General features: G+C 42.2%; 1 protein-coding gene across 50 annotated transcripts in view; it reads left to right on the top strand.

Moving 5' to 3' along the window:
* The window catches only part of NACA (nascent polypeptide associated complex subunit alpha), a 40,740-nt gene extending 15,157 nt beyond the window's left edge, over positions 1–25,583 (top strand). For 33 of the 50 annotated variants that reach the window (XM_056562455.1, XM_056562423.1, XM_056562447.1 and 30 more), the window contains 15 exons: positions 962–1,027; positions 1,121–1,183; positions 3,043–3,108; positions 3,374–3,496; positions 3,724–3,789; positions 4,414–4,479; positions 4,850–4,912; positions 6,596–6,658; positions 8,030–9,727; positions 12,068–12,147; positions 12,262–12,339; positions 21,973–22,119; positions 22,212–22,340; positions 23,842–23,964; positions 25,460–25,583. In XM_056562455.1, the coding sequence (XP_056418430.1) occupies positions 962–1,027; positions 1,121–1,183; positions 3,043–3,108; positions 3,374–3,496; positions 3,724–3,789; positions 4,414–4,479; positions 4,850–4,912; positions 6,596–6,658; positions 8,030–9,727; positions 12,068–12,147; positions 12,262–12,339; positions 21,973–22,119; positions 22,212–22,340; positions 23,842–23,964; positions 25,460–25,474 (2,846 nt within the window). In that variant the 3' untranslated portion in view covers positions 25,475–25,583. Of the gene's footprint in view, positions 1–961; positions 1,028–1,120; positions 1,184–3,042; positions 3,109–3,373; positions 3,497–3,723; positions 3,790–4,411; positions 4,480–4,849; positions 4,913–6,595; positions 6,659–8,029; positions 9,728–12,067; positions 12,148–12,261; positions 12,340–21,972; positions 22,120–22,211; positions 22,341–23,841; positions 23,965–25,459 lie in introns of all 50 variants that reach the window. The other 17 variants (XM_056562459.1, XM_056562439.1, XM_056562437.1 and 14 more) reach the window with 14 other exon arrangements.
* Positions 25,584–27,307: the final 1,724 nt, after the last annotated feature.

The raw sequence follows: 27,307 nt of genomic DNA, 5'->3' as shown, positions 1-27,307 counted from the left end.
CTAGAGCTAAATCTACATTGACAAATTACGCTTGATTTTGTTGCCTCGGATGATGAGGCATTTTTGGAGAATAACAACATTACAGGTTATGGATACTATATTTATAGGGACAGAACATTGATCCAGGGATTTATTCTGATACCATATTTGGAGTCTGGAAGCAATTTTTACCCCTAGTATGATTTTTTTTTTTTTTTTTTTTTTTTTGGGGCCTTCCTCTGGATCAACTCAGTAGGGACTGATTCTGGTTATAGGTTGAACTTGATGGACTCTGGTCTTTTTTCAACCATATGAACTATGTTACTATGATGACACCAGTGTTATAGTTTTTTTGAAAGGTTTTTTGCACTCTTGCCCATGGGCACTGTCATGAATCCGGCTAAGCTATTCGCACATTTAGACAAAAGTCTAGTCTCTCTAGAGAAAAAAAACTTCTTCCAATCAAATACAACCTATTTATTATAGTCCTATTTATTAATAAAGGGCTTCTATACGCAGTGTACATAATGTAAATGTAGGTATCTTGTTTAACTCCAAAATCAGCTACCCCATCTGAAGTGTCTGCAAGTCCTGCTGCTGGTTCTAAAACTCCAGGGATCTTCTTGTGTTCCCGCCTTGCATTTCTGTACAGTGCATCTCCGTCCTCTTCATGTAACTCCAGCGTCACAACCTTCAAACACCAAATGCCCCCATAAGTGTTTCCAAAACCCTGGGTATTGTGGTTGCATGCTATGTAAAGTCACTTTTAAAGATGAGCGAAGTTACAGTGGTTCGATTCGTCACAAACTTCTCGGCTTGGCGGTTGCTGACTTTAGCCTGAATAAATGAGTTCAGCTTTCAGGTGCTCCAGCAGTCAGCTGTAACTTCACTCATCTCTAGTTACTTCCATTTGGCTATTGTTGTACAGAGAAGACCTGTCCTAAAGCTCTCAGTAATCAGTCTGTGTGTATATTTCATTTAGTCTCAAAAACCAAGCTTCCACCCCCTGAGACCCCTAAAGCTGCCACTAAAGAGTCCAAAACTGAAGGTACTGAGAAACCAAATAGCTTAGAAGCAAAGGTGTAACTTTTTGGAGCCCTTCCTTAAGAACCTTGCACTAAGGATATTTATCTGTTTTTAGCACAAAAGAAAAAGTCCAAGTCTGCTGGCCCTAAAGTCCCTGTTGCGGACTCTAAAGCATCAGGTATCGTGGCTGCACGGTTTTGCATGCCATCTCTTATAGGGATGTAAATAAGTAATGATCCAGTTATGTGTATGTGAGCGAATACAGAACCTGTACTATATACTTACTGTTGGCTGCATGCGGAATTGACTTGTTTATTGTTGATGCTATATGGCATTCTTATTGGTAAGAAAACAGATTTCTTTTATATTAAGAAAAAATAGGCTGCTTGGCGGTGTTACCCCAGGTCTTCATGCGGGCTGCAAGAAATGTTCAGTAGCATACAGAATTGTGAAATGTTTTAACCCCTTAAGGACTCAGCATTTTTCCGTTTTTGCATTTTAATTTTTTCCTCATCACCTTCTAAAAATCATAACACTTTCAATTTTGCACACAAAATTCCATATTATGGCTTATTTTTTGCACCACCAGTTCTACTTTGCAGTGACATTAATCATTTTACCAAAAATCCACAGCAAAACGGAATAAAAATTCATTGTGCGACAAAATTAAAGAGAAAATTTCATTTTGTAACTTTTAGGGCTTCCGTTTCTACGCAGTTCATTTTTTGGTAAAAATGACACCTTATCTTCTGTAGGTCTATACGGTTAAAATGATCTCCTACTTATATACGTTTGATTTTGTCGTACTTCTGAAAAAAATCATAACTGCATGCAGGAAAATTTATACATTTAAAATTGTCACTTTCTGTCCCTTATAACTTTATTTTTCCGCGTATGGGCCAGTATGATCTGAAGTTTTTATCTGTACAATTGCATTGATCAGACTTTTTGATCGCTTATTTTTTTTACATAAAAAGTGACCAAAAATACGCTATTGACCATGCGGTTTAATTATATATTTTTATAGTTTGGACATTTACGCACGCAGCGATACCACATGTTATTTTTATTTACACAGATTTGTTTTTTATGGGAAAAGGGGGTGATTCAAACTTATTAGGGAAGGGGTTAAATGACCTTGATTAACAATTTTTTTTTTTTTTGCAGTGCTATAGCTCCCATAGAGGGCTAGAACACTGCACGCACTGATCTTTTACCCTGATCCCTGCAAAGCCATAGCTTTGAATGGATCAGCGTAAAAGGGGGTTGATTGCTCAAGCCTGTAGCTCAGGCTTGGAGCAATCAAACGCTGATCGGACACGACTGAGCAAGGTAAGGGGGCCTCCGCTCGCATCCTAGCTGATCAGAACATCCCGATTTTATCGCGATAGTCCCGATCAGCCCGACTGAGCTGCTGGGAAGCTTTTACTTTCATTTTCGATGCATCTGAAGGGTTAATAGCACGCGGCACAAGATCTATTAGCCCGGGGTCCCGGCTATCAATAGCAGCTGGGAGCGACCCGGTTTGACCCCGTTTTTAAACACCGGGCACAGGACGTACAGGTACGCCCTGCATCCTTAAGAGGTTGATATCATTCCACACCATTGATTCTCTGTAAAGTACCTACATAGCTCCAGTCCTACAGTCTCTCCAGCCTCCTCTTCATGGCACTTATATTATTTACAAGGGAACAGAGAGGAGACGGTAAGTGAGGGTAGAAGCTGCCCGTATGGTAGTATAGGGGCAGCTGGGTTATTGTAGGTTGTAGACTTTTCTGATATTGTCCTAGTGTTCTATGGCATTTGGCATCTCTTGTACATGTAGAGGGTTGGTGTGATCAGCCATGTGGAGATTGGCTTTTCTCACCCATGCACCGTTCCCTGCTCCTTTCCCTGCCTGCGTCGGCTTCAGCATGTACTTGGCGTTAATGTTTTCATGTTTTTGAAGGTTTTTCACATGAATGTCATCTGACTATTTTGTCTGATACCACTGAGCGTCTATACTACATTCTCTAAATAGCCTTTATGTTTGTTTAGCTCCTAAACTAGAGACTGTTCCCACTGTGGTCCCTGCTGAGCCCATTGCTGAATCAAAAGCACCAGGTACATGTTATAGCATTGTTGGGTTCCATAACAGGATACATTTATTTTATGAAGTTATTCTACAGGACTCTTTAGTTGAACCATATTGGGTACAACCATTTTAACCCACATGCCACCTGTCCATGTATTCCTAACTAGTGTAGTTATGTCTGTCTTGTAGCCTCTAGGATAGATCTGTAGTTTATATATGTAGTTTATTAAGGAGTCCATAACCTGGGGTTTCATCAGTCTTTGTCTGTGAATGAGGATATTTCTTTTCCTTTAGCCCCAGAAGACAAAACTACATCTGAAACTCCTGCAGCGCCCGTAGTACAGTCCAAAACTCCTGCAGCGCCCGTAGTAGAGTCCAAAACTCCTGCAGCGCCCGTAGTAGAGTCCAAAACTCCAGGTATAGTGTGGAAGAAATAACCTGCATCATTCATCTAACTATTCACAAAATGGCCCCCTAATGACTTGTTCACTTATGCATGAAAGTCACACAACACTGTGTAATCCTGTGGACACTAAATCTTAAGCTACAGTTCATCGCCACTTCGTGTCCTTGTATAGCACCCCCTTTATAATGTCACGCGCCCCACTTTTGGTATAACAGCATTTTTTCCCCCATTGGTTTAGCTTCAAAGACACATCTGCCTCAGACTGATGCTCCTCCGGTGCCTGTGGCTACTGGCAAAGAATCAGGTATTAGTATTGTGTGTAGTACAATTTTCTGCATGAGGTGGTAAACAGGCTTGTCATGAAGCAAGATCACAGATTTTGGAGCTATAGACCAATGATTACTTATTTTACTCTTCTAATGGAAAGTAAAACATGCTGCTTTTGCCTAAGGATCTAAAAATGACTTCCAGAATCTAGCGGCTTGTGGAGAAAGCATTGAGAAGTAATATAACATGTGGTTTAGACCCCATTCACATCACTTTTTGCTTATGTCGGAATATCTGCAACATTTGGGTCCTGCACAAAAAGTATACAGTTTTAAAATGAACCTTCAATAATGACAAACTATTTTTAGTCCATTAATCACAATGGGCCCTTCACAAGTACATTGTGGTGTATATTTCTTCCAATTACCCAACCTACATGTTACGAATGGATCTGCAAAACGTCATAGGGGCCTTAGCTTTAAACAATCACTATTGAGTAGTGTTCTCCTTCTGTAAATAATGTAGGGTTTACAAATTACTTTAAAAATTGCCTAAGATTGGAGCCCGAGACCTTCCCTGCTACTAGTGGTAACTTGCTGCAGTCCCAGTTGATTTCTTTAAAGTTTTCCACTCTTAATGCTCCTAAATCTTTCTTGTTTAGCTCAAAAAACAGAGCTGCCCGCCCCTGTGGCTCCAGTAGCGCCTTCTGCTGATGCTAAGGCTCCAGGTATTTCTTTTCTGAACTTGTATTTCTTTATTTAAAAAAAAAAAAAGTATAATTAAATGAAACAAACACCCCCAAGATATAAAAGCTACTAATATTGTGTTAACAATAATTGTCGGCTTCCGTATGCTTGAGTTATGCCTGACCGGAAGTTGTGTAGTACTTTCTCTTTCAGTTTGATATAGTCTCCCCGGCTTCATAGCTCCTTTTTTTTCCCCCTGAGTAGTGAACAGCAAGAGACATCAGTAGCATATTGCATATAAAGATATATATTATCTATGTCCAAGCCTGGATGTTTGAGGAAATCTGGGTTCTGTCTTTAATAGTTGTCTTAAATATCTTGGGCGTTAGCTATGTGTTTCTTTTTCCTTAGCACCAGAAAATAAAACTACATCTGAAACTCCTGCAGCGCCCATAGCAGAGTCCAAACCTTCAGGTATCATGTTCAGTGTGAGAAGACTTGTGTTCCATTCAGTCCTATGTCACTTTTAGCAACTTACCTTGATATTTGCCCAATGACTTGTGCATGAAAGTCACGTGTGTAATGCTTCGGACAGTGACACTTCTACGATAGTTTCTGGTCACAGATTAACATATATTTTTAAGTATCCCTTTGTAGCACTATCCTTAGTGTCAACCCTCCCACCTTCTTTAAGCGTGAGTAAGAAAGTGTTGGGAGAGCAGTTAGGGCCCATTCACATTTCAAAGCGGGATCCAGCTGACTATTCTGCTTGGAAATTCTGATTCGGGCAGTCTGCCATTGTTTTCATCTGGATTCTGCTGCACCATGCACACACAAATTTTTGCGAGGAAATTCAAATCCTGAACTTTGCTAAAAAATAAAAAAAATACTGACATGCATTGCCATCTATGGAGACTTTGCGTGTCCTAGCATTAATGGAATGGGTCCTTTAAATTTGGGTTCTTAATTTTCTCGTACCCGTTTCAGTAGAGGATAAACACTGCTGATGTTTCAGTGTGCGCTCAAACGTTCGAGCTTTTATGTGAAGCTACAGCATGCCTGAATCCTGGCGGAGTCTGACTTTCTGCAGTAGTACGGGGTATTCTATTCACATGACCTGGAAAGAGGCTGTGGATTTCCTTTACTGAATTAGAATGGAGCTTATCGGCCTGATGACCAATCTGTGGCAGGATTTGGTTTCAGCTTCAGATTTATTCCTTAGACTTTTGCAGACCCGTGGATATGGTTTAAAGGGTAACGGTCAGCTGGTTAACCTGCATTAAACCCAATAAACAGGGTTATAGTGCTTGTGAACCAGATTAAAATGATATAACTCCCATCGGTGCGGCCATTCAGGAGATACAAGAAGGATTAGGGTCCATTGCTAATATGCTAATCCCGTTCTGTACGTAATGGAGGTGGCCTCCTTCCCCTCTGATCCCATATACCCCAGCTCATAAATATTTTTGGGGGACCCTTACCCATGCGAGCGCTCTGTGGGCAGGCATATCGGAGCAGTGGGGACAGAAGCAGGGAAGCTGTGTATGCCGGCTCTCGCCTCCATTGTGCAAAGAATGGCATTAGCGTGACAGGCCCTAATACTACTTGCACTGATCAGAGTAAGTTATCTCATCTTAATCCGATTCACCTGCACTATAACTCTGTTGTCTTTAGTGGATAACCAGCTGTCAGTTCCACTTTTGAACGTCTTAAACATAAAATAATAATGAAATGGCATAGTATTCCTCATCCACTATGGGGGGAATTTATCAAACTTTTTTACACGTATTTTCGTGTAAAAAATGCAAATTTGGTGCATCAATAGTTTTGAGACTTTGAGGGAAATTTATCAAAACCTGTGTAGAGGAAAAGTTGCGCCAAGTGTGTTGTACACATAGTTAAATTGTCTGTCCTTGCAAGCAATTCATTTATTTATTGCTGGGAGTGTAAATGCTGCGTCTCCATGGTTACAGACTACAAACGAACACTGTAGTCTGATCCTGCTATCAGATGGTTCCTTTCTTCTGTACCCCATTTCTTGCTAACATTTAGTTGGTTAGCACAAAATTCTGGACATAAGGGTTGACTGTATTGCGGGGGTGTATAACTTGGGACTTCATCTTTTTTACTGAGTAAGCACATTTGTTTTTGCCTTAGCTCCAGAAAAGATGACTGATTCTAAAAGGCCTGCAGTGCCTGTTGTGGAGTCGAAAGCTCCAGGTACTGTGTGCAGTGTGGTGAAAAAATAACATTTTATCTCTGCCAGAATATATTCCAATCTGTAGATGTACATGCCAGTCTAGAAATTGAAGTCCTCATTGTTATAAAGATTGGTGTGAAATGAAGTGATGTTGGATTAGTGACTTTTTCCTTGAGTGATTGTAGTAAGTTGAAGGACCCATTAAACATAATTCACTTTCAGCTTTTCATTTTACTGAAATGTAATCTGGGTATCAATTCAAAAGCTTCAATTGCAGCACCTGATGTCCCCATTGCTGATGTTGACACTTAAAGGGGTACTCCGGTGCTTAGACATCTTATCCCCTATCCAAAGTATAGGGGATAAGATGCCTGATCACGGGAGTCCCGTCGCTGGGGACCCCCGGGATCTTGCACGCGGCACCCGATTTGTAATCAGTCCCCGGAGCATGTTCGCCCCTTTGGATAGGGGATAAGATGTCTAAGCACCAGAGTACCCCTTTAAGGTATCCAATGACGGGCGCTAAGCCAGTGTCAGGTTAAGGACCCACTCTAAGTGGCCTTGACGTGGCGAGTGGGCTTGTACTTTTGATCAAAATGTATATTAACAACCTCTTAGTTTTTTAGTTTATGCTGAGAAGCAAGTAGATAAAAATACAAATGGTTGATGTGCGGCTTTGTTTCTCTTTGTGTTGTATCCCATGACAGTGTGTAATTATATCTTCCACTTACTGGCCAATAGTAGTGTATAAGGTAGGGATCGAAAGATATCGGTTTGGCCGATATTATCGTCCGATAATCACGATTTTGGGCATTATTGGTATCGGCAATTACCTTGCCGATAATGCCCGCACCGCGACCGCCTCTGGTGTCGCGGGGGGTAAATAGCCGATAACTTATACCGGAATATCAGTAGAAGCTATCGGCCCTAACCTCCACCGATTATCGGTATCGGCCCTAAAAAACAGATATCGGTCGATCCCTAGTATAAGGCTTATTTCATACCATGTTTTTTTGCACACTGTCAGCATACAAGTATATTGTACGTTCACACATGCGTATTTTGCTGCAGATCTGCTGCACATTTGCTGCTGCAGGTTTTTTAACCAGTTTTCTTCAATTGGTAGCAAATATGCAGCAGAAAATACGTATGTGTGAACATACCCTTAATGTGAGTGTTAATCGTCATATCTAAAGGTAACTTAAGGGCATGCTTTATTGGCTACTCTAACCTGCTGCTAGATTCCCATTTAAACCACTGGTATGGACATTCACTATTCTTGTTATAGGTTAAATTTGTTGAACTTGTTTTGCCATATTTGCATGTGTGTGTATATATAATGTTTCCTTTCCCATTTTTCCCTACATGTGGCTATAAATCTACCTCTTTAGCTTTTCTTTCTGGCTCACTGGTTGTACAAGCTGATGCTGTAGTTGATAGAGCTCTGAGCCAGCCTGATATAGAAAGTGGCTCCGCAATGCTTGCTACTAACATTCAGTGTTTAGTGCCTGATAAGTTATGTGCTGTAGATGTAGTAGATGCTCCCATTGGTGTTTCTGAAGGGACTGTAGTTCAGGATTTGAGATTCCATGGTGCGGTTTCTCCAAATGACTGGGCACTACAGGAAACGGTGCACAAAAATTGTTCACCATTTGAGGTGTCATCTGTAGAGGTAGAATTCACACCTGAAAATATATTGCCAGGCACTTGTGAAACTCCTACTGATGAGTTTTACCCAGCAGAGGAATATTTTGCTCCATTTCCAGGGATATTTGATTCAAAGCATATGCTACCAATCTGTGTGCTGCCCTTACAGGAAGCATTTGATACAGAATCAGTGATCTTGGCCCCGGCAGCCCCCTCTGAGGAGGCGGAGGCCCCGGCAGCCCCCTCTGAGGAGGCGGAGGCCCCGGCAGCCCCCTCTGAGGAGGCGGAGGCCCCGGCAGCCCCCTCTGAGGAGGCGGAGGCCCCGGCAGCCCCCTCTGAGGAGGCGGAGGCCCCGGCAGCCCCCTCTGAGGAGGCGGAGGCCCCGGCAGCCCCCTCTGAGGAGGCGGAGGCCCCGGTAATAGAGGGCCATTTACTAATAGAGACCCTAGCTGCTCAACCAGTGGACGACTCTTCTGTAGTGTTCCATAATGTGGCTCCAGCTATTTCCTTTGAAGATGTTGTTCAGTCATCTCTACTTGAGGTGATTCCAACAGAAGACGCTGCTGTTTCTGAGGAGACCCCTCCATTAGACAGTGCAACTCCTCTAGTCCTTGAAGTCCCAGCAAAGGAGGAGGCCCCTACCATTGGGCCTGTGGAGGGTACGGCTGCAGTCACTGAGAAATTGCTTCCTTGTTCCCAGTCTGTACAAGATACTGAGATAAAAACCACGGAAATGGCTTTTGGTGAAACATTAGATATGATAAAACCTATTAATGAATCTGGTCAGAAATCTGAGGCCTATTCTGAGGGGCTAGGAAAGGATGTGATGTTATCCCCTGAGGTAACCTTGAATGAGGGGTATGAGGATTTAAATCAATCTCTTTCTACAGACTCTGTAAATGAAAATATATCCAATGAGCCAAAGCACGCTGGCTCTCCAGTTTCTGTGCCTGAAAGTGTTGGGTCATTTTCTGTGGAGGAATCTGCCCGGCCGGCCTCTCTTATGATGATTTGTGCCACTTCCCTTCTTATGTCTGCTTCCGCTACCCCAGATAACAGTAGTGACCTGACCCCTTCTAAAGACCTTTCATTCTCTGCTGCTTCTAATCTCTGTTCTTCTCCTATTCTTCTAGCTAATAAAGTTGAGAAAGTGTCTCAGGGTTCTGCTCCAGAGCTAGATATCCAAAGTCCTGCAAAAGAGCTAACCCCTCCTCCTGCTGTGCCTTCTGTACCTCTTGCTTCTGTTTCTTCACCTCTTGTCTCAAAAACGCCTGCCTCGCCACCTGCCCCTGTTGTTGTTGAAGAGGAGGAATTGCCCCCTCTGATTCCAGCAGAGGTTCCCACTAAGGAAGTGGTGTTTCAGCCGGTCACGGTGGACCTTGCCTCCCCTAAACCACCTGTAGCTGCTCCTGTGAAGGAGCCAATTCTGAAGAACGACAAGGGTATCTTGTGTTTATCTTTTCAGTGCATGGTGTTCAGAGTTTGGCTTTAATATTACTAACCTTAAGATGTGCACATTGAGGGGGGGTGTGATGTGTTTAGAAATACGGGTGGTTTTCTTTCCATTAAAAGAGTACTACCATGCCCCAGCGTTCTGGACATCCTGTTCAGATCGCTTGAAGGGGGCGGCCGTGGTGATGACATTATGGCCATGCCCCCTTGTGGTGTCACACCACGCCCCCTCCATTCATGTCTACTTCCCATAGACATGAATAGAGGGGGCGTGGTGTGACGTCACGAGGGGGCATGGCCGTGACATCACTACCATATCAGCTCGCTCCAAGCGTTCTGAACAGGATTTCCAGAATGCTGGGGCATGGTAGTACCCCTTTAAGCCTACCACATGCTTTGTGGTGATAACAGTTGGCTGGGGGTAAGTGATTCTCACACTCTTACGTCATCAAATTGCACATTTTTTAGTTTGAATGAATTATAAATTAAGGCTGTTCTCATAAGCTGGATCGTCTTGTCTCTACTGGAAGGAAAACAACTTGTTTTGGTAGATATGCTAAACATATAGATGCCTAACTATTAAACCACAATGAATGTTTATTGGAGTCTTTGTTTGTTTCATCCCAGTGTTTGTGCTTATAAGATTTGTTCCCAGGGCCGTATTAACAGCTTGTGCTGCCCTAGGAACTCCCTATATACGCACCCATTAGGGGGATTTGTAAAAGTATAGGCATTTTTTTCATGCTGATCTGTTACGCTGTTGCAGATTCACCTTGTATCTCGCCCTTATACACGGTGCCGAAAACTATTAGCAGTCTTGAACCATGTGGAATTAACCCAAAGGAATTTTTCTTTTTTTCTCAGTTACATTTTTAAAAAAAAATTTTAAATTGGAATTCTTTTTTAAATGTTTGGATATTTGTTACTTATTTATTATGGTGCCCCCTGGTTGATTTTTGATTCCTTCTCAATGTCCAAATGTGTCCAGTACCAGTGAGAAGAACCCTCTCCTAGTGAACTCATTCTTATGGGTTGGAGTCCTTCTGCCATCCACCTACAAGATTTGGATAATAGTATTGCACTAATGAGCATGACTGACCACCAGGGGTCACCAGAATGGCAATATCTAGACCAGTGTTTCCCCAACCAGGGTGCCTCCAGCTGTTTAAAAACTTCAATTCCCAGCATGCCCGTACAGCCTTTGGCTGTCCGGGCATGCGGGGAGTTGTAGTTTTGCAACAGCTGGAAGCGCACTGGTTGGGGAAACGCTGATCTACACACACAATGACTAGAAAAAATGTCCAATTGAAATCTTGCAAAGTATTGTGTGTTCTAAGGCTGCGTCCATGCGGCCGTCTAGACCAGTCCCGTTCTTCTCCTGTCAAAAAAAAAAAAAAAAAGGACAATAACTGATGTTATCAGTTTGGATCCGTTATTGTTCAGTTAATAAACCCCCCCCCCCCCCCCCAAAAAAAAAATATATGTATAATTTATTTATTTTTTGTTCTGAGCATGCGCAGAAGTAAAAACGAATTGAAAAAAGCGGATGATGTTAAAGGCTCATCCGTTTCCCATAGACTTCAATGTTTAAATTTACTGTATCTGTTTTTTTTTTTTTCTTCCGTTTTTTGTGACTGGAGAAAAAAAATACTGCATGCACAGTCTTTTCTCCTGTCAAATAAAAAACAGAAATGAGCGTAAACGGATGTGAAAGGGTTAAAAAAAAAAATCCCATTGACATCAATGGGATTATTTTACAACCGTTTGTAATCCGTTTACAAGCTGCAACAACGGAACCTAAACGGGGGTGGGGGAAAAAAACGGGGGCAGACGGTTGTGTGAACGCACCCTAAGAGTAGACCTTCACAATTTGAAGATGATTGTGATTGGCCATACTTGAGATTTTTCTATATAATATATGTTACAAAGTAGTTTACAAGTAGCCATATTGTACACATTTGTGAACGCTGCAGCGCTTCCCCTCCCCTGTCAGATGTGTAGGCTTGAGAGATGATCATGGAGGGGATGAGCAAGGTGAGACCTTCATGTTCAGTAGTGGGATGGGTTTTAACTTGCTTCTAAAGGCTGTAGAATTGCTACTATAATATATAGTGGTTACATAAGGGGTTAATGGCTTGTGTGTGCCCTATACCACGCTATACATGTGTCCTGTATTGGTTTGTTTTATGACCGCATGTAGTTTGCTCAGTTTGTTAGAACTTGCTCTCTTTACTTTGCTATGTAGGTTGTTTCCGGCACAGAGACCTGGCTTCCATAGAGCCCATTTCCAGATATTGTCATAAACCTAAATATGTATATTTATTTGGCAGGGTCTGGGACAGAATCCGACAGTGATGATTCTCCTCCAGAGCTGGAACAGGACACACAAACCTCTACACAGCAGGCACAGGTAAGCTTACAGTGCTCTACATTTCTATTCTCTTATCTATTTACATGATCTTTGAATATGAATGTATAGTGTTTTATGAACTATATACTAACACCTTAAATGTTTTGTCCACAGCTGGCAGCAGCAGCAGAAATAGACGAGGAACCTGTCAGCAAAGCAAAACAGAGCAGGAGTGAAAAGAAAGCAAGAAAGGTATTGCATCCTTTTAAGAAGTTTATATATATTCTATCAATCAACTGGCTCCAGAAAGTTAACCAGATTTGTAAATTACTTCTATAAATTTTTTTTAATCCTTTCAGTACTTATGAGCTGCTGACGTTGAGCTGTTCTTTTCTAAGTGCTCTCTGATGACACCTGTCTCAAGAACTATCCAGAGTAGAAGTCAATCCCCATAACAAACCTCTTCTACTCTGTGCAGTTCCTGAGACAAGCAGAGATGTCAGCAGAGAGCACTGTTGCCAGACAGAAAAAACAACTCAACTTCAGCAGCTGATAAATATTGTAAGGATTAAGATTTTTTTATAGAAGTAATTTACAAATCTGTTAAACATTCTGGAGCCAGTTGATATAAAAAAAGAAAATCCTGGAATACCCCCTTTAACCCCTTAAGGACTGAGCGTTTTTCAGTTTTTGCACTTCGTTTTTTTTCCTCCTTTTTAAAAAAAAATCATAACCCTTTCAATTTTACACCTAAAAATGTGACAAAAAATACACTATTTTGGACTTAAGCTAAGTTTCCACTTGGGTTTTTTTCTGGCAGTTTTTGGATAGCTGCCACTGCAGTTTTTGAGCCAGAGTCTGAAGTGGATCCATAAGGGAAGAGAAGTGTAAGTTCTTCCTTTAGATGTCCTATTCCTTTTGGATACATTTCTGGCTTTGGCTTAAGAATTGCAGTGGCAGCTTTCCAAAAACTGCCAGAAAAAAAAAAAAGGAAACTTAGCCTCAGGAATTTTTTTGCCCGCACTCCATTGACCATGCAGTTTAATTAACAATATATTTTTATAATTCGGACAATTTCCGCACACGGCGATACCACATATGTATTTTTATTTATACTGTGTTGTTTTTTTTAATGGGGAAAAGGGGGCTGTTTCAAACTATTAGGGAAGGGGTTAAATGATCTTTATTCACTTTATTTTTATTTTTCCACTTTAAATATTTTTCTTTGCAGCGTTATAGCTCGCAAAGGGACCTATAACCAGGGCTGTGGAGTCGGTAGATAAATGTTCCAACTCCGACTCAGGAGTTTTCTGTGCTTCCAACTCCCCGACTCCGACTCATTCCTTGAAGGACAGAAAGGCAACATACATGTCATTACGACAGGACTACTGGCTGGGAAGCCAACAGTCTACTGTATTGAACAGTTTGTGTGCTGATCTGCTGCTGAAGATAGGGCAGTGGGAGGATCAAGGAAGGGGCATTTATTATAAAACATGATTTCCCTAGTAGAATCCCATAGTCAAGTTTAAAGGGGTACTCCGCCCCTAGACATCTTATCCCCTATCCAAAGGATAGGGGATACGATGTCAGATCGCCGGGGTCCTGCTGCTGGGGACCCCCGGGATCGCCACTGCGGCACCGCGCTTTCATTACTACGCAGAGAGTTTGTTCTGTGCGGAATGATGGGCTATACAGGGGATGGAGCAGCGTGACATCATGGCTCCGCCCCTCGTGAAATCACAGCCCGCCTCCTTAATGCAAGTCTATGGCAGGGGCGCGATGACCCCCACGCCCCTTCCCATTGACTTGTATTGAGGGGGCGGGGCGTGAAATCATGAGGGGCGGAGCCGTGATGTAACATTGCTCCGGCCCCTGTATCGCCCGTCATTACTCGCTCGCTCTGTGCAGTAATGCAGTGGGACCCCGACGATATGACATCTTATCCCTTTTCCCAAGGATAGGGAATAAGATGTCAGATTGCCGGGGTCCCGCTGCTGGGGACCTCCGGGATCGCCGACGCGGCACTGCGCTATCATTACTGCACAGAGCGAGTTCGCTTTGTGCGTAATGACGGGCGATACAGGGGCCGGGTCATCACGGCTCCGCCCCTCGTGATGTCTAGGGGCGAAGTACCCCTTTAAGCTAAGAATCGAGTTTACAAGTTTTTATGGCCTTAGCTGAATGGCATCAGTTTTTCCAATGGTTTACAGCTTCAGTCTTGAACTATTGACCCTCCATTCCCTTCACTTATTCAAGTGTCTCTAGTCCTGAAAAAAACATATTTCCTTAATCCCTTATCAGTGAGAGGCTAGGTTACCCATGGGTTCCCTGTAACAGCAGAACACAACACTATGGAAAGTATAAGTATTGCCGCTCCTAATTGTGTGTTGTGTGCCAAATAGTAAAGCACATGAAAAGCATGCTTCTTCAGTCACTTAACGTGTTCGTTTTGCGGTTACGTGAGGCACTGCATGCATTGGTCTTTATTCTTATAGTAGAGAAGTCATTAATTATAACTTTTTGTGAATTGGGACATTTAAACTTTTAAGCTTTTTTTTATCTTTTATTCCAATCTAAATTTAGTTGGCGTCGGTGCATTGTTTGCCGACTCCGACTCAAAAATTCCGTCTGACTCGGACTCCACAGCCCTGCCTATAACACTGCACACACTGATCTTTTACATTGATCAATGGTTTCTCATAGGAAAGCATTGATCGATGATTCTGCCGCTTGACTGCTGATGCCTGGATCTTAGGCACTGAGCAGTCATTCGGCGATCTGACAACTGGAGGCAAGGTAAGGGACCCTCCGGCTGGCCTGCAGCTGTTCGGGATGCTACGATTTAGCCGCGGCGATCCCCAACAGCCCCCTGAACTAACCGGCAACATTTACTTTCACTTTAGATGTGGCGTTCAACTTTGAACGCCACTTCTAAAGGGTCAATGGCACGCGGCACCGCAATCACTGCCGGGCACTATTAGCCAGTTTCTGGCCTAAAACTATTGATGGCCTTTCCACATTGTAGGCCATCAATAGTTGATTTTTGTGGTGCTCATACAAATAGATTTGCCTACCACCCCTTCCTTCCCTACTACAGGCTTTGTTTTGCATTTTGATTTTCATTAAACATATTTCAGAGACCTTAGGGTGGAGGTCACACATTTTTTTTATTTTTTATTACAAATATTGGCTACAAAGCCAGGAGTGGAATTCAAGAAATCCTTTCTTCTATATGTGTCCTCAATTTATGACCTGTTCCTAGCTTTGTATTGATTGTAATTGGAAACCTGAACGTTTGAACATAACTCTCTGTTGATGGCCAATACTTAGGATAGGAAATCTGTATAACCAGTGGGGTTCCTGCCCCAAGTATCTATATAATCAGCTGCATGAAGACTCTACAGCACTGTGGTCTCTTCACTGTTTGCCAGACAGAGCCCTGTATGTTTTTCAGTGGCTGTAGTATTCATCTTTATTCACGTTAATAGGACTAAGATACGTCCAGTATCAGGCTCAACTGCTACAAATTGTCAAGCAAGTGACTATGTGGAGCAGTTGTCTCAAACTGTGGCCCTCCAGATGTTGCAAAACTTCAACTCCCCGCATGCCCGGACAGCCAAAGGCTGTCCCGGCATGCTAGGAGTTGAAGTTTTGCAACATCTGGAGGGCCACAGTTTGAGACTACTGATGTAGAGGCTGCAACGCTCAGAGTGCTGCGGTCCTTTTAACCCTTTAAGGACCCAGCCAATTTTCATTGTGGGACCCGGCCATTTTTTGAACATCTGACCACTGTCACTTTAAGCATTAATAACTCTGGGATGCTTTTACCTTTCATTCTGATTTCGAGAGTTTTTTCGTGACATATTCTACTTTATGTTAGTGGTAAAATTTTGTCGATACTTGCATAATTTCTTGGTGAAAAATTCCAAAATTTGATGAGAAAAAAAAAATTAGCATTTTTTTTTTTATTTTTTTTTATTTTTTACTTTGAAACTCTCTCATAATAAGGAAAATGAATATTCCAAATAAATGATATATTGATATACAATATGTCTACTTTGTTTGCATCATAAAGTTGACATGTTTTTACAGGGACCAGTTCTGTTTTTAAGTGGATTTGAAGGGCCTTCATATTAGAAATACCCATAAATGACCCCATTATAAAAACTGCACCCCTCAAAGTATTCAAAGGGACATTCAAAAGGTTTGTTAACCCTTTAGGTGTTTCACAGGAATAGCAGCAAATTGAAGGAGAAAATTCACAATCTTCATTTTGTACACTGGCATGTTCTTGTAGACCTAGTTTTTGAAATTTTACAAGGGGTAATAGGAGAGAAATCTTCCTAAAATGTGTAACCCAATTTCTCTCGAGTAAGAAATACCTCATATGTGTATGTTAAGGGTTTGGCGGGCGCAGTAGAGAAGGAGAGACAGTGGGATTTTGGAGAGTGAGTTTTTCTGAAATGGTTTTTGTGGGGCATGTTGCGTTTAGGAAGCCCATATGGTGCCAGAATAGCAAAAAAACATGCTATGGCATACTATTTTGGAAACTACACCCCTCAAGGCACTTAACAAGGGGTCTAGTGAGCCTTAACACCCCACAGGTGTTTCACGACTTTTTGTTAAAGTTGGATGTGTAAATGATTGATTTTTTTTTTCCACTAAAATGCTAGTTTTCCCCAAAATTTTAAATTTTTACAAGGGATAATAGGACAAAATGCCCCCCAAAATTTGTAACCCCATCTCTTCTTCTGAGTATGGAAATACCCCAAGTGTGGACGTCAAGTGCTCTGCTGGCGCACTACAATGCTCAGAGGAGGAGTAGTCGCATTTAGCTTTTGAAAAGCACATTTTTCTGAAATGGTTTTTGGAGGGCATGTCGCATTTAGGAAGCCCCTATGGTGCCAGAACAGCAAAAAAAACAGATGGCATACTATTTTGGAAACTACACCCCTCAAGGAACACAAGGGGTACAGTGAGCCTTAACACCTCACAGGTGTTTTATGACTTTTTGCTAAAGTCGGATGTGTAAATGAAGAAAAAAAAAATTTCACTAAAATGCTGGTTTTCCCACAAATTTTACATTTTTACAAGGGGTAATAGGAGAAAATGACTCCCAAATTTTGTAAACCCATTTCTTCGGCTGAGTATGGAAATACCCCAAGTGTGGACGTCAAGTGCTCTGCTGGCGCACTACAATGCTCAGAGGAGGAGTAGTCGCATTTAGCTTTTGAAAAGCACATTTTTCTGAAATGGTTTTTGGAGGGCATGTCGCATTTAGGAAGCCCCTATGGTGCCAGAACAGCAAAAAAAACAGATGGCATACTATTTTGGAAACTACACCCCTCAAGGAACACAAGGGGTACAGTGAGCCTTAACACCTCACAGGTGTTTTATGACTTTTTGCTAAAGTCGGATGTGTAAATGAAGAAAAAAAAAATTTCACTAAAATGCTGGTTTTCCCACAAATTTTACATTTTTACAAGGGGTAATAGGAGAAAATGACTCCCAAATTTTGTAAACCCATTTCTTCGGAGTATGGAAATACCCAATGTGTGGACTTCAAGTGCTCTGCTGGCGCACTACAATACTCAGAAGAGGAGGAGCGCCATTGAGCTTTTGAAGACAGAATTTGGTTGGAATAGAAGTCGGGGGCCATGTGCGTTTACCAAGCCCCCACGTTACCCCATTTTGGAAACTACACCCCTCACAGAATTTAATAAGGGGTGCAGTGAGTATTTACACCCCACTGGCGTTTGACAGATTTTTCATTTGCACAGTCCACTGTTCCACACACCTGTGGGGGGTAAATGCCCACTGTACCCCTTATTACATCACGTGAGGGGTGTAGTTTCCAAAATGAGATCATATGTGGGGGGGGGTCCATTGTTCTGGCTCTATGGGGGCTTTGTAAACACGCGTAGCCTGCAATTTGGACAAATTTTCTCTTAAAAATCCCAATGGTGCTCCTTCTCTTCTGAGCATTGTAGTGCGCCAGCAGAGCACTTTACATCCACATATGGGGTATGTTCTTACTCAGAAGAAATGGGGTTACAAATTTTGGGGGGCTTTTTTCCTATTTTTCCCTGTGAAAATGAGAAATTTTGGGTAACACCAGCATTTTAATGAAAATTATTTTTTTCCATTTTCCCATCCAACTTTAATGAAAATTCGTCAAACACCTGTGGGGTGTTAAGGCTCCCTATACCCCTTGTTATGTTAAGTGAGGGGTGTAGTTTCCAAAATGGGGTCACGTGTGGGTATTTCTTTTTTTGCGTTCATGGCAGAACCGCTGTAAAATCAGCCACCCCTGTGCAAATCACCAATTTAGGCTTCAAATGTATATAGTGCGCCCTCACTCCTGAGCCTTGTGTGCCCGCAGAGCATTTTACGCCCACATATGGGGTATTTCCGTACTCAGGAGAAATTGCGTTACAAATTTTGGGGGTCTTTTATTCCTTTTAACACTTTTGAAAATAAAAAGTATGGGGCAACACCAGCATGTCAGTGTAAGATGTTTTATTTTTTTACATTAACAGGCTGGTGTAGCCCCCAACTTTTCCTTTTCATAAGGGGTAAAAGGAGAAAAAGCCCCCCAAAATTTGTAACACAATTTCTCCCGAGTACGGAGATACCCCCTATGTGGCCCTAAACTGTTTCCTTGAAGTACAACAGGGCTCTGAAGTGAGAGAGCGCCATGCGCATTTCAGTTTTGGAAACACTGCTGTACAATACCTTTTTCATTTTTATTGGGGGGGGGGGGGAGACAGTGTAAGGGGGTGTTTATGTAGTGTTTTACCTTTTATTATGTGGTAGTGTAGTGTTTTTAGAGTACATTAACACGGGCAGAGGTTTACAGTGAGCTTCCCGCTAGAAATATGCGCTGCGGCGAAAAATTTGCCGCAGCTCATACTTGAAGCAGGAAACTTACTGTAAACCTGCCCGTGTGAATGTACCCTGTACGTTCACATGGAGGGCAAACCTCCAGCTGTTTCAAAACTAAAACTCCCAGCATGTACTGACAGACCGTGCATGCTGGGAGTTGTAGTTTTGCAACAGCTGGAGGCACACTGGTTGGAAAACCTTCGGTAAGGCTCTGTTACCTAACTCGGTATTTTCCAACCAGTGTGCCTATAGCTGTTGCAAAACAACTTCCAGCATGTACTGAAGGGCATGCTGAGAGATGTAGTTATGCAACAGCTAGAGGTACACAACTACAACTCCCAGCATGCCGAGACAGCTGTTTGGGCATGCTGGGATTTACAGTTTTGCAACATCTGGAGGGCTACAGATAGAGACCACTGCACTGTGATCTCCAAACTGTGGACCTCCAGATGTTGCAAAACTACATATCCCAGCATGCACAAACAGCAAACTGCTGTGTGGGCATGCTAGGAGTTGTAGTTTTGCAAGATCTAGAGTGCTACAGTATAGAGATCACTGTGCAGTGGTCTCTAAACTGTAGACCTCCAGCTGTTGCAAAACTGCAAATCCCAGCATGCCCAAACAGTTGTCTGGGCATGCTGGGAGTTGTAGTTTTGCAACATCTGGAACGCTACAGTCTCGGACTGTAGCCCTCTAGATGTTGCTAGGCAACTTACCGGCTTCCGTCGGATCCAGGGAGCCCATGGGCAGAACGGGGAAAACGAAAGTAACCCCCCTGCCCCCGATCTGCTATTGGTGGTCGCGTCTAGACTCACTCCTGTCGCTACAGGGGGATCGTGGGTGTCTTAGACATCTGCGATCCCCCTTATATTCCAGGTCACCATAGACCCGTATGACCCGGAATCGGCGCAAATCGCAAGTGTGAATTCACTTGCGATTTGCGCCGATCGCCAACATGGGGGGGTCTGATGATCGATATCAGCAGTCACCCCAGTCCGGTCCCCGCCCGGCGGGGACCGAAATTCCCACTGGCATACAGGTACGCCCTGGGTCCTTAAGACCCAGGTACAGAAGACGTGTCCATATGCCCTAGGTCCTGTACGGGTTAATGGGTTGATGCTGGGATTGCCAGGATAGATCAACATTTAACCCCTTAAGGACACATGACGTACTGGAACGTCATGTGTCCACTCCCGATCTATAACGCGGGGCCACGGCGTGGCCCCGCGTCATAGCGGGTCGGGCCCGGCCTCTAACAACGGCCGGGACCCGTGGCTAATAGCGCGCGGCATTGATCGCTGTGCCGCGCGCTATTAACCCTTTAGACGCGGCGTTCAAAGTTGAACGCCGCGTCTAAAGTGAAACCGAAAGCATCCCGGCTAGCTCAGTGGGCTGTTCGGGATAGCCGCGGTGAAATCGCGGCATCCCGAACAGCTGACAGGACAGCGGGAGGGCCCCTACCTGCCTCCTCGCTGTCCGATCGCCGAATGACTGCTCAGTGCCTGAGATCCAGGCATGAGCAGTCATGCGGCAGAATCATCGATCACTGGTTTCTTATGAGAAACCAGTGATCAATGTGAAAGATCAGTGTGTGCAGTGTTATAGGTCCCTATGGGACCTATAACACTGCAAAAAAAAAGTGAGAAAAAAAAAAGTGAATAAACATCATTTAACTCCTCCCCTATTAAAAGTTTGAATCACCCCCCTTTTCCAATAAAAAAAAAAACACAGTGTAAATAAAAATAAAAATAAACATATGTGGTATCACCGCGTGCGGAAATGTCCGAATTATAAAAATATATCATTAATTAAACCGCTCGGTCAATGGCGTGCGCGCAAAAAAATTCCAAAGTCCAAAATAGTGCATTTTTGGTCACTTTTTATATCATTTAAAAATGAATAAAAAGTGATCAATAAGTCCTATCAATGCAAAAATGGTACCGTTAAAAACTTCAGATCACGGCGCAAAAAATGAGCCCTCATACCGCCCCATACACGGAAAAATAAAAAAGTTATAGGGGTCAGAAGATGACAATTTTAAACGTATTAATTTTCCTGCATGTAGTTATGATTTTTTCCAGAAGTGCGACAAAATCAAACCTATATAAGTAGGGGATCATTTTAATCATATGGACCTACAGAATACATATCAGGTGTCATTTTTACCGAAAAATGTACTACGTAGAAACGGAAGCCCCCAAAAGTTACAAAACAGCGTTTTTTTTTTCAATTTTGTCGCACAATGATTTTTTTTCCCGCTTCACCATAGATTTTTGGGCAAAATGACTGACGTCATTACAAAGTAGAATTGGTGGCGCAAAAAATAAGCCATCATATGGATTTTTAGGTGTAAATTTGAAAGAGTTATGATTTTTTAAAGGCAAGGAGCAAAAAACGAAAATGCAAAAACGGAAAAACCTCCGGTCCTTAAGGGGTTAAAGTCCTGGAAAACCCTTAATTTCTTTGAGGACCAAGGGGCGTATTTGTCCCATGTTTATATCAGGCAATTAAAAACCTTGGACAAATACATCCCTTGGTCCTCGAAAGGTTAATTACACTTGGGGCCCAAAGTATATTTGAGAATGATTTCTGCCATTTCTGTTTACATTAATGTGATGACGCAAAGGGGTGTAAATTCATGTAAAGGATGCTTATTAGAATGTTTTACTTTCACATTTTATACAGTTTGTGCATCTTCATAATTTACAAAGAATTTAGGGAATTTATTTATTTTTTCTTCCAAAACGGAGACGGTGTGGGCCCCCACTCTGTCTTCTGTGACCAATGGTTTGGTAACAAAAGAAAATTGGTCATTTAGTGAGTGCCTCAGAGTTCCTTATTCTTTGAACAGTATTGTATGCCTGATTTAGCACCACCGAAAGATCATACAAGCTGCAAGGTTTAATGTGCTGCCGGACGCTCCTATGCAGCAGTGCCATTTCCCTAAATACCTATTGTGTGGACTACATTTTCATAGTTATATTTTTTTGTATTTAACAGGCTATGTCAAAGTTGGGGCTTCGCCAGGTCACCGGAGTTACACGAGTCACTATCCGAAAATCTAAGAACATTTTGTTTGTCATAACAAAGCCAGACGTATACAAGAGCCCAGCATCAGATACCTATATTGTCTTTGGAGAAGCTAAGGTATGCTAGCCTTGGATTTTTGTACTATATCCTAATCTACTACCTGTTGGTGATTGTGAGGTAATTTTATTATATCATTTTTTGCATTCTAGATTGAAGATCTCTCACAACAAGCCCAATTGGCTGCTGCAGAAAAGTTCAAGGTACAAGGAGAAGCAGTCTCAAACATACAGGAAAACACACAGACTCCCACAGTACAGGAGGAAAGCGAAGAGGAAGAGGTAAATGCATTTTAGTAGCCAGTAGGCCTTAGTCTTCTGTTTTTTGGGGCCCAATATTTCACTGTGCTTAACTAATCCCTAGCTGCAGCTATGTCCCGCCTCAGTGGTTATGTGCTTATCAGCAGTGTGATATAACAGGCCCGGGCACCAGGAAGGAGGCTGGGCCTGGTCCCGTTACAACCCACTGCCACTCTGCCTATCACTGGCCAAGACAGGACATCATTGCAGCCTGTGATCACCTGAGTGCGGTGACATGTTGGGCCCCAAAAGCCGGAAGCAATTAGGATACAGATTCCAGCTGCATCGGGGGCCGGCAGAAGGAAAGTCAATTTATTTTTGGTTTTAATTACCTTCATTGAAACATCAAATTTTCTACAATATTTTTTTTTTGTCTATTCCCACGTCCATGTAAATGTTTTTAGTTTTCCTGGAATTTTTATTTTTGCACCAGTTATGCACCAAAATAGCATAGCAAACCATGTGCAATATGTGAATGGTGCTAATTAGAGATGAGCAAAGTTACAGTGATTTGATTCGTCACAAACTTCTCGGCTTGGCGGTTGCTGACTTTAGCCTGGATAAATTAGTTCAGCTTTCCGGTGGGCTGAATACTCTCTTAGGACTGTATCCGCCTTTTCCAGGCCGCCGGAGCACCTGAAAGCTGAACTAATTTATTTAGGCTAAAATCAGCAACTGCCGAGCCGAGAAGTTTGTGACGAATCGAATTACTGTGACTTCGCTCATCTCTAGTGCTAATATGTGGCAAAAAAATTACATAGCAAAGTGCATGGCAGGATCAAGACAGTATGCTGTGTTGTGACATGACAATATCCTATGGGAACACTGACGTAAAGGGGTTATCCACCATAAAGTGATTTTAGTACGTACCTGGCAGACAGTAATGGACATGCTTAGGAAGGATCTGCGCTTGTCTTGGCGCTAAATGGCTGTATTGTGAGATACCAGAACACTGTGGCTAGCTTTTTGTGAACTGGTGTTTCCTTTTTTGCCTACAAATCCCATAATTCCATTTTCCTCCCTCCCACACATCAGCCACCCCACCCATTGAAACATAAATGAGCTGCATCCATTCAAAAGACCTGTGGTTTTCAATCAGGGTGCCTACAGTTGTTGCATTAGTTGCAGATTGATCGCTCTCCCACCAAGTGATCGCTCCACCCATTGAAGCAGACAGGCTCCCTGTCATCAGCTGACTAGTGAGTCAGGTCTCTGCCACTTTGCATCCTGGGAAAAATCTGAGACAACCGTCATTTTGTATGGTGATAAAAAATCAATAAAGTGGGGGGAAAATCACATAAGAATTGTGAGAAAACCGTATACACAGGTACATACACTATATTATGAACTACACTAACTTTACAGCCCCTGTAGCATAGTCAAATAAAAAAAATCCTGGAATACCTCTAAGTCTTGCACTTTTAAAAATAGTGAGGTGTTACATGAAGAATTAAACGTTTTATTCCTTTTTTTTTTTTTTCAGGTTGATGAGACTGGAGTAGAAGTGAAGGACATTGAACTCGTAATGTCACAAGCTAATGTGTCCAGGGCGAAGGCTGTGCGTGCTCTCAAGAACAACAGCAACGACATTGTAAACGCCATCATGGTAAGTTTCTAACAAGACAGCTTTGTTTACAGATGTTTTCATTAGGGATTTCATATTGGTTTAGCCAATAAGTTGTAGTAATTTTACATAAGTCGGTTCACATTTTAACTGCATGCAGTGTTATTTTTCACATTGAGAACTGTGGAACCTTGGACAGATGTGAATAGATCCTAAACATTTTCACAGCTGTCATGTACTACTACATTTCCCTGAAGAAATTGAATGTCCAGTGCAGGATAACGTGCAATAAAAGCCAATATTTATTGTAGATTCAAGCCATAGGACAGCAGGACACAATGTAACGCGTTTCAGCCAGAAAAACCAGCCTTACTCATGAGTAAGTACGAGTAAGGCTGTTTTTTTCCAGCTGAAAAGCGTTGCATTGTGTCCTGCTGTCCTATGGCTTGAATCTACAATAAATATTGGCTTTTATTGCACGCTATCCTGCGCTGGACCTTCAATTTCTTCATTGCTATTCTGGTGTTGGTTCACACGGTGCCGTGCGACAGGAGTCTGGCTAAGCAGGTGAGCTGGGTAACCATAGATCTCACTAGATTTCCGTGCAACAGTAATGTCTGGTAGCCCAGTTTTCTCCACAATGTTATGTTGCTAGGATGGCTTCATTCTAAAAGGGGGTCTTCTAGTTGCTGACCTAACTTGAACTCAGTCTTGTTCATTTTTATTTTTTTGTACTATAGATGTAGTAATATGTAACAGTGCAGAACAGAAGAGAATCCAAAACGAGATTGCACTCACCATCCACAAAATGTATTCAGCAATCTCGTTTTGGATTCTTTTCTGTCCTGTTACGTTGCTTTATGCTGAGGTGCACCGCCGATGTCCACATTGTGCCTTATCTGCATTCACACATGTCTCCGCTTCTATACACTTCCCTAGTCCTGCAAGTGCCGGATCCCAATTACTCAATTTGTCATGTAACATAGTGCAGTTGACTATAAACAATTTCTGATAATTTCTTGTCTGAACCATCAAAGGAGATATCTAGCCAAAAGTGTTAAAAATAAAAACTTGATATATATGGCAAAAAAACCACGCAAACAATGAGCTTCTGCGCTTGTTTCCTGTGTAAGCGGCAGGGAGGGGCAGCCTTCAGTGAGTGATCAGTGCATGTAGATGAGGGAGGAGTGTGCCTCAGCCATTCAGGCATCATCTCACACTGCACATTGTTTTATAATCGTGGACCCCAGACCTTGCCTCCCAACCATTTGGGACAATGCCCAATGGGTTAAGTTAAAAATAAAGTAATTGCTTTACTGCACCCTAATTTATCATAAACTGTATGGCTGGAGTATTATTACTATTTTATGTAACAGATGCCCTTTGTTTAGCTTATTAGACACTAATAAAATGCATGTTGTTTAAACCACTTTCAGTCTTGCATTATTGCAAACCTAAATACTGAACAGACATTGCTTTGCCTACTTAATATGCTATGTCCTCTCATCCATTCTATTTTCCCCTTTCTTCCTTGTAGGAGTTGACGATGTGAGTGTCCCTCAGAGTGAACTCATTTGGTCTTGCTCTTGGGTCGGTGCAGCTGAAATTGAGATTTATACTATTTCTATTGATTTAATAAAGTTGTGGCTTATTGTTGGTGACTTACTTGAAATGTATTTATTTCCCTTAATTAGATTATGCATATAAAAAACTTGGACAAGTTAAGAGTCAGGTCACAAACACTTTATTTTATTAATAATTGTGTAAGTAGAAAACATGCTGTAATATCTACTTTAGTCATTTGAGTACTAACAGCAGCTTTTTAATAGGTGTCACAGTATCATGTATAGAAATACTTTATAAGGGACATTTCATGGTTATACATGCCTTACATGAACATTACACATGACTCATGCAAACCTGAGACTGAAATTTGTTTACATCTTTATAGACTTTCAGTGCATGTGTAGTATAACCTGTATGCTGTCCTCCATAAGGGATAAAACTCCTCTAGTGCCAAGTTACCCTGTGAGCCAATGTTTAACACACAAAGAACTTGAAAACATGACTCTGGATTATAAACCAAACTAAAACTTTCTCTAAAAGGAACAGTTCCTGGTCTGTAGACGGCTATTTCAGTGTTCTTGCCCTCTGTCTGTAATGAGCCATGTAGGGATCTTGGCCTGCATCCTCTGGTCATGCAGAAGGTTGAAGTGACTGAAAACTTTCATTGCCAAGGAGAACGGAGGAACCCTTACAGTACAATGTGGACATTGTTAGGCTGCCTCAGTGTAGAAGTAAATCTTAGGCTAGGTTCACACTGGAATTTCTGGGCAGAATTTCTGCTGGAGATCACGCTGGCGTCACTAGGATCCCCATAGATGGCAATGCATTTCTGAGCAGATCTCCCAAAAGATCCACCCAGAAATGCATTCCAATCTATGGGGGCAGCAATGAAATCTGCTCAGTCCTAGCGCTGCCAGCTTGATCTCTGGCAGAAATTCTGCAGTGTGAACCCAGCCTTAGGCCTCCTTCACATGGCAAAATTTCCAACTGGGATTTGGCAGAAAAAAAATCAGCTCAGAAATTCCATTGCAGTAAAGGCCCATTGTTCTCACTAGAATTCTGCTGAACATCTGCCGTGGAAATTCCGATTTCCAGCCTCCACAGAAAGAATTGACATGTCGGTTCTTTCCGCTGAATCCACTTGGAAATGCATTGGCGTCTAAGACAACGGTGCATTTCCGAATGATCCTAGCACAGAAAAGTCGTTGCTTGCAATATATGGATTATTCCTCAAAATTTACACTGTGAACATAGCCTTCCACAGCAGATGAAGAGTGTATAGTATGCAGCGCAGTTTACTGTGAGAGCGTGACGCAGCAGAAGAGGAAGGTGTATGCGACACATTACTGAAAGGTATTTATAAGGCTCAAGATTTTGTTCTGAGGATCTATTCTGAAAAGTTGGATCCAAAAAAATTAGCTACATGGGATAAAAAACGTCAGGTGATCTAGAAAAGTCATATCCAACCTGTGGCTGGTTTAAAATAATTCCAGGATCACCTAGCTCAGTCAAAGCACGTTGGGAATCAACACTTATAGTTGGAAAGTGGAGACCATTTATAAGTGAACATCCCATCTGCTTTGTATGAAGACCTTTTAGTTCTGGTACAGTAATGGCTTAACCAATGTAATTACACATATCTGAAATACAGTGCCTTAGCAGGGCTTTATAAGCATTGTGCAATGCAGATTAGCAAGATTTGTGGATCTTGGTATGCTTCAGTAATGGACTTCAGCATTCTCATTAGTAAATAACACTTTAACCTGTATGCTTTTAGAAGTAATGGTAAGTTTCCAAGGTCAAACGTTATAAAAGGATT

This window comes from Hyla sarda, chromosome 2 (genome assembly GCF_029499605.1).
Source record: "Hyla sarda isolate aHylSar1 chromosome 2, aHylSar1.hap1, whole genome shotgun sequence".
In the NCBI taxonomy this organism is placed as follows: Eukaryota; Metazoa; Chordata; class Amphibia; order Anura; family Hylidae; genus Hyla; species Hyla sarda.
This window is presented reverse-complemented; position numbering and strand designations above follow the sequence as displayed.